This window comes from Epargyreus clarus, unplaced genomic scaffold (genome assembly GCF_041222505.1).
Source record: "Epargyreus clarus isolate Ecla_fem2 unplaced genomic scaffold, WU_Ecla_fem_2.2 ptg000008l, whole genome shotgun sequence".
Lineage (NCBI taxonomy): Eukaryota > Metazoa > Arthropoda > Insecta > Lepidoptera > Hesperiidae > Epargyreus > Epargyreus clarus.
The window spans coordinates 9,064,241-9,072,114 of record NW_027332216.1 but is presented as its reverse complement, the minus strand read 5'-3'; the positions used below and the strand labels follow the sequence as shown (position 1 = coordinate 9,072,114).

Here is a 7,874-nt window from a genome sequence, read left to right as displayed (position 1 = left end):
CGGCGCATCTGTGGCCGCGACAGAAATAACTAATTGTACCTGGGGTTGATTACAGATGTCCATGGGCGGCAGTGGCCACTTACCATCAAGTGGACTGCATGCTCGTCTGCGACACCTATATTATAAGAAATGCAATGCTGCATTTCAAAATATAATTTTAAGTAAAGCCTTATAGAAAAGTTATCACATACCTAAAGGTTAATTAAAGTTGAGCTAGCCTTACTTTTCAAACAAGTTTCTACAGTATATTTTTGTTTCACATTGTTATTTTAGACGTATTTCACCAACCCACACTGAATTAACTTAGTAAAACAAAACAAACTATAAATATATTTCTGCTCACGCGTTTTATGTAGGCAGTAATTGACTCTTTAACTTTAACTTAGTACAGAAAAAATACCTATAAATTTGATCTTCAACATATAAAAATACTTTGTCATGAATGGATATGAGATATCCTCCTTTTTTTTTGAAGTCGGTTAAAAATAATGACAAATTATATTTCTATTTTCAGTTATAGTACAGGAGGTAGATTTATTGTGGTTCGAATCCGATGGACTCTCCTCCCTCCACCTAGCACCTAATAGAAGCCTGCCTCGTAACAGCAATATTTAACACTGGTGCTAGTTTGAAGGGTGTGGGAAGGGTGATATACTTATTCAATGCGTTCTAACTTAGTTCTCGGGGGATACAAGTTTGCAGCTCATCTTATCTGGACTCCAATCTTATCTGGAGTTGGTTATAGATGTCCGGCAGTAGTCACTTAACATCAAGTGACTACTGTTCAACATGAACCGTTGTTCTATGATAACAATATTACAATCATAATTTTAACTCGACACTCGATTTCAACAAATTTGAGAAAAAGTCGTATTATCTCATTTATCAAAGATATCTCACATTTATCTTACCAATGGAAGCAACAATACCGTTTGTCCGGATATTGCCCGCCTTACCGAGTGACGGCTGTCTGACTAAAAGCTGACTAAAAGCCTACCTTTATCACTTTGTCTAACGGTGCTAACCTTTCAATACCCAACGCTACCTTGCTATTTCCTTTCAATATTGTCGAAACATCTAATTTTATGATACTCGTAAATGTTATCTAAGGTAAGTTGGAGTAATACGTTCAATCTATTCAAATGAGTTTCCGAACTGTTCACGCAAAATGCTTAGTTTTCGTCCGATTTTTTTAAGAAAATAAAAAGATGTTAAGATTCACCGTTTGCCAATTTAAACGGTATTTTCTTCTTCAGAACAAAAACCGCAAATAAACTGCTGTAGATTTACGCAAATTGAAGCGAACTGAGACTTGAATAAAAGACGAAATAGCACAAGTCAACGTTTTATTATCCCAACTGTGTAATAATTGAGGAAAGATATGATTCCGTCAAAAAGGAAAAGATCAAAACGATATTTTTAGAATTCATCGTTGACAAAAGGATGATCCTTATGCTCCCGGCCCCTGGAAAAAATAAAAATCCTTATGAGAGCACTTCATATCGATTATATGTTACAAAGACATTTAATTTGATTTATTGTGGAGGACCGCCGTCTCCACTTACCACCACGCGTGGTTTTAGCATTTTTGTGGATACTTTAGTGTTTTTAGGATAAAAAGTGGCCTATATTACTCCGTGCGTTAACCAACTTTATCGTGAGAACCCTTTCAAACCCACAAATTTATACAAACGGATATTTATTGTTCGCCTCATTTTTCTCTTTACTATCTAATCTATATATTAATTTCTTATTAAGTTTAAATAAAAAGTGTAAGGATTTACGTCGCGAACCTCCAATTCATTCATATTAAAATTTATCACTGCGTTGTAAAAGAAACTTGTTAAATTTTATTTAACATTTATATGAAACAGGACTAGATACAATAAAAGCACTAAGTATAAAGGTTTAGTCCTACTTTTAGTTTATAGTAATGGCCTCCTCATTTAATGGCCTCCAAAACTCAATTAACATGAATTAGGCACGTTCGCATAAACTAAAAATATATTTTTGGTGGCTTAATTATTGTAAGTACCTACGTCTACTTATAGTAATTACTTACTTGAGACATAAATTATTTTCAAATTCTGTGATTCGTTAACTACCCTAAATTAGCTAGCTGTAGAGAAATCAAAGAAACTAAAGTTTTGCTCTTAAAATATTAAGAAGCTTTAACTTATACAACATTAAGTACGCAGACGGCAACTCTGCCGTCGTGCCTAAATACTCATTTACGTGAACCTTTGTCTTTTTATAAGAAGTCGTTTAGTTTTGTGGCAAAAAAATTAACGAAAAAATCGCGGGAGAAATAGATGGTTTTAAAATTGGCAAATTAACTGCCATAAATCTACTTAAGGGTAACAGAAATACAATAAGAATTAATAAAAAATATTCGGTTAATTTAATTGGTACTCACTCAGCTTGCGGGATGAGACGGCCATTACAATCCAGACCACTTATGAATTCAAGATCTTCTTTTGACAATTCGAAGTCCCATACGTCAAAGTTTTCCGCGATGCGTACTTTGTTCACAGATTTCGGAATAACGATGATACCACGATCAATAGCGTACCTTAAAATGAAACACTTATACAAATAAACCGTTTCGTTCTACTACGCAACATTTTAAGTTCTACGAAAATAACTATAGTACCGGTACTTTAGTACCAGTTTTTGTCGAAATGCACAGCACTATTATTAAGTAACGGAACTTCGATTACGAATTTTCTGTATTTTTTTTTTGTATCGAATTTAGGTTTTGTATTCCAATTTCCATTTAAGTATAAGTTAGTAGTTTAATCTGTGTAGCGGATTCCATTAATGCCAACTATGCCGTGACTATACCTCGAACTATGAACTCTTCACCAACACAGTCCTTAATAAATTCCAAACGATTTCATAATAGTTCTCGATAACTTGACTTACACAGTTTCAACAGGCAGTACCTGCTCGATATGTAAGCACAACATTTTAAAGTAGTTTGCGCAAGGTAAGCCGGAACTTAACTACGCAACTACATTTTAATATTCATATTATGCTTACATTGTATACGTACTGCACGTAGGTACATTATGGCTTGATTAAAATAATGCAAAAACTTCTAAAATGTATCACATTGTACCCTTAGATGAGTAAAATATATAGATAAATCAATCGTAACAAGCAAGTGTAACCAGTTTTGAAAATTGAAGTGCTAAAATCTCCCTAAATGTTTGAAATACTTATTTATTTATTACGTAAATTACGTAGTTTTAGTTATTTATACTTACAGTTTCCCTAAAAATATTTTCAAGAATTCAAAAAATAACCGATAAATCAACGTTTTGTGACTTCATCCAATTTCAAGGCGGTGAAGTACCTTTCTATTTTACTTATTAAAGGTTTTACCTATGGCTATAAAATCGTATCTTACCTTATCATAATTTGACCTGGTGTTTTGTTATACTTGCTTGCTATGGTTTTAATTTTAGGGTCATCGAACAGGTATGGGTCTCCAGGTTTAGCCCATGGACGGTTAGGGCTGCCCAGTGGGCTGTACGCTGTAAGAGTTATGTCCCTTTCCTTACAAAAGTCGAAGAGCTTCTGCTGATTTAAGTATGGGTGGCATTCAACCTGTGAATAAATATAAGAATAATATTTTAAAATACAAATATTCACGCAATCTGTATGAAAATAATAGTTATGGAGTGAAATTATTCAAGTAAAAAAAATATATTACACTCGATGCTTGTAAGGACGCAAATAAGATAGGCACATTACGTTGAAGATTGTATCATGTACATAGGCTAGTAGGAAAAAATCTCACTATTATTCCTTTTCAGGAAACTGCTTCGCAAAGATCTATATCTATTTATCATCCGACAAATCTTTCCGGAACAGTTGCCATTAAAGACAAAGTTAGCAGATCCTGTGATCATAAGAAACTGAAAGATATATTCTTCCCAAAACTTATTTCTTGATTAATCAAGAAATAAGATACTCCTATCAAATAAAGCTTCTTTGATGACCCGCGTGGCGGAGCAATCACCACGCCAGTCTAACGCGCAGTTGGTTTCAGGTTTGATTCCCGACAAGACCACATAATTATCTAGATTTATGTTCTAGGTGTGAGTGTCCGCGTAAAACTGCTAGTCCGCTCTGAATATAGAAATGAATCGCGTCGCCATAGTAAATTGTGTGACTACACCTGCTCACGACAACTTCAGAGCGGACTAGCAGCTTGGCGCGGACTATAGAAAGATGTTAATATAAATGATTACCTGATTCGTCACTGGTTTAATTTTAGCCGCTTCCAAGACTCGAACGACTTGCTTCGAGTTGAAGTTGCTGAGTCCAATGCTCTTCACTAAACCTTTTTCTACCAGCTTCTCCATAGCTTTCCACGTGTCAACGTAGTCCACATCTGAGTATATCACCTTCCCATTTGCGTCAGACGGGAATGGATCGTCGCCTTCCTAGAATTTAATTCATCATTTAATCTGAAGTATTAAATAGTAGAACAATACATAGTTACAATATTCGGGTTCGAATTCAAGAAATACTTGTTTTTTAAAGTCATGTACAATCCGCTTGTTAACAAACACCCATTAATCAGATAGGTAATAATAACCTGTTGTTAAAAATTGTTAATGTTTGAGACTAGTCGAATTTACTCGCCCACCTCGAATACAGCACTGCTTTTGAACCCCATTTACATAGCTATAGCTTCGCACGTGGTTAACGATTAATAAAATCTGCTCTACCTTTTTCGTACTGTTTAAAAAGTAAATAATTACCTTATACGCCATGGGCCAATGAATGAGATACAAATCCAGGTATTCCAAACCTAGATTTGATAAAGAAACCTTCACTGCACTTTCCACTAAGTCTGGCCTGTGGTACGTATTCCATATCTTCGATGTTATGAAAAGATCTTCCCTAAAATAGTTTTTTTTTTTGTTAACTATGTTAATATTAATAAAAGAGCGTATTTAAATATAAATTACACAGATATTTACGCAATGAAAGTGTAGTTTTCTGCGTTATGATAAAAATGTGATGAGTACAAAATATTATTGATATCGTTTTATTTTTATCTTTCTTTATCTTTATATTTCTCGCACAGATATAGTTTCGAATTTTCTCTAAAGTTTTAAACAGTAAGTCCTCTTAATTTTAATCCATATACTTATTACGTAAATGTTTGAATACATTTTTTGCATAAGTATTTACTTATTTGTTTAAAAATGTTGTGTTAATATCATGTTTTCTTATCTTCTTAAAACATCAATTTGTACCCACTGATACAGAGGTCGTGTTATCAAAACTTATGCCTACTTACTTATAATTAGGCACGCAAAAACATGGAGGTAAATGGTACCTTACACCAATTTACACGGAGATTCTAAATATAATAAATTATACCTTTTCACAATCCCTTGTTGGATCTTATCCTTTATCGCTTGTCCGACTTCCTTCTCGTTACCATAAAGGTAAGCGCAGTCAATATGGCGGTACCCGATGTCAATGGCATCGCTAACAGCTTGGACTACCTCCCCAGGATTTGACTGTTGAGGTAAAATAAAAATAATAAAGCAAATAAATGGTTGTGTTAGGTGAAGTAATTTTGCGTAATAATTTCATCACTTTTTAAACGAATTATAAGAAAGGAGGTTCAGTATTCAGCAGTACTTATTTTGAAGTTCAAATGGGAAAACTAGTTTTTAGGATTGTGATTACGTTCAGGTCGCAAGGAATAAATAATGTTTCATTACAGTACAGTATCATCAATAGGACACCACGGTAACATCGACACAAACACAAACTACCCTATTAAAATACTATCTCAAGTAATTTAATATTTAATCATATTATGTAAGTTATGTCACAGAATTTCGGCACTCTACAGCCTTGACACGTATTAACAATTGTGGAACATATCATCATATCATCGTCTTTAATAATATATTTTTATATATAACATAGGAGCAGCAGACGAACATGCAGTCTACCTGATGGTTAGTGGTTACTGGCGCACATGTACCTACATATGTGATCAACCACACATAAGATTAGTTATCTTCCTGAGGTCGGTTACTAATATGCTGCTACCCCTGAGGACTACGCTGGAACGCCTCGAAAAAGTATGTCTCCCTTACCAAACCCTTAAAATCAAATCACAGCAGCGCTTGACACTACTGTAAATTGGCAGAAATAGGTGTGGTGGTGCCACCGGAGTTGAACCACAATGTGTTCTACCACCTTTAAATAACTTAAACATTCATTTTTAACCGACTTCAAAAAAGGAGGAGGTTTCTCAATTCGACCGTATATATTTTTTTGATGGACCTCCTCTTACTTTACTAACACTAATTCTCTAGACTTACTCACAAATCAAAAGCTAGCTACATAATTATAATTAAGTAACATAACTAACTAATTTTACAATAGTTAACAACGTAAAACTTACCTGCCAAGTGCCGAGTCCTAAAATAGGACAGGTCAATCCATTATTAAATTTTACAGCCGGAACTTTAAACTTTTGCGACATCGTGACTGCGCGATTGCTCCCTTACTAACTCTTATCTATAGTATTACATGAAACATACCAATTTTTATCATTGTTTATATTTATAGATATCAGTTACGTTATGTTATCAAAATACCTATCTGCAGATTCGAACTATTTAACGTAATACAGCTTTAATTTCTACAGCATATACCTATACAGCATTTTCTAAAAATGATTACTTTGACTTCTCGATAATAACCGGTTTCAATTCCGAAATTGCGAAGAATTTTTGAAATCTTTAAATATAGTATTTCTGATTTCTAAAATCAAACAAATGCGTAGATTAAAGATAACTGTGTTTTGAATGTATGAAGTAAAAATCCTTTTCATTCTCAAAGATGTACTGTAACCTTACCATGAGTTTTTACGTTTTGACAAATATGACTGTTTTAGTATTTCTTTACGTGTTTGCCCACAAAAGTTCCAATCAGCGCCCCTAGCGGATTGTATCAGAACTATAGTGTCAGCAACGTAACATTAAATTTTTATTGACAAAATGGCGCTTTATGTTTTGTCTCTCTTTTTTGCAGACATGTGAGGCAGACAAAAAGACTTGAGCACTTGTCTATTGTTACTTTTACTCAGTCTACTGAAGCAAACGGAACAGAATAATGAGTAAACATAACGTAAAATTGTGGGATGCTTTGAAACTCATGGTATAGTCATGCTCAACAGTAAAAAAAATAGAGATTTTTGATGATAATATATAAAATGACATTTCCTAAATGCATTTTATTATCGAATTAAAAAGTGGTGAAAACAGAGAGTTAGGAAGGTTCACTTATGAAAAGATTTGCGTAATAAAATTATGACTATTTGTTTGCATACTTAACTAATAGATTTTAGCTTATACATTATTTAATGTTAATTGATTTTTTATAATTTCATTCTCCAATCCACCCTACACAATTTAACTAAATTAAAGAGATTGTTCTTATCTTGTTACCTGCAACTTAGTTATTGTATTTTAGTTTTGTTTTTAAGAGTAAACTAATCTCATAAATAAACAGAATGATGAAGGAAAACTTAAAACTCTAAAAAATATAGCGTACAACAGGTTAACCTATAATAAAAATACATATGATTTTACAAGTTTATTATTTTCAATACCTTCTAATAAATATCATATTGCTTAATGTTTAACACTTGACTAGAAACTATACAACACTTTAAAGTACTTTGTCCGCTGAGCCTTCAGCCAAAAGTTCTCGTTCCGCAGCTTCCTTAGCAGCCTGCATCTGTGGCCGGACGTATCTGAAATACCGGTACACATGGTCCCCAAGGATAACTGATCCGTACAGTGTTAACCCAACACAACATAACA

General features: G+C 33.6%; 1 protein-coding gene across 1 annotated transcript; it reads right to left on the bottom strand.

Moving 5' to 3' along the window:
• Positions 1-1,329: 1,329 nt before the first annotated feature.
• On the bottom strand, positions 1,330-6,656 carry LOC140744015 (aldo-keto reductase 1B-like). Its single transcript, XM_073075447.1, has 7 exons — positions 6,449-6,656; positions 5,404-5,546; positions 4,776-4,917; positions 4,260-4,454; positions 3,413-3,612; positions 2,417-2,572; positions 1,330-1,465 (listed from the first exon to the last, which is right to left on the bottom strand). The coding sequence occupies exons 1-7, from the start codon at positions 6,527-6,529 to the stop codon at positions 1,420-1,422; spliced, it is 963 nt and encodes a 320-aa protein (XP_072931548.1). The 5' UTR covers positions 6,530-6,656; the 3' UTR covers positions 1,330-1,419.
• Between the last annotated feature and the right edge of the window lie 1,218 nt (positions 6,657-7,874).

Excerpts from the sequence above, each read along its gene's own strand:
- LOC140744015 (XM_073075447.1), bottom strand. The coding sequence starts at position 6,529 with ATGTCGCAAAAGTTTAAAGTTCCGGCTGTAAAATTTAATAATGGATTG. Across the intron at positions 4,918-5,403 it reads CAACAAGGGATTGTGAAAAG|GGAAGATCTTTTCATAACAT; the intron begins GTATAATTTATT and ends AAACTATTTTAG. Across the intron at positions 2,573-3,412 it reads CCAGGTCAAATTATGATAAG|GTACGCTATTGATCGTGGTA; the intron begins GTAAGATACGAT and ends TTTCATTTTAAG.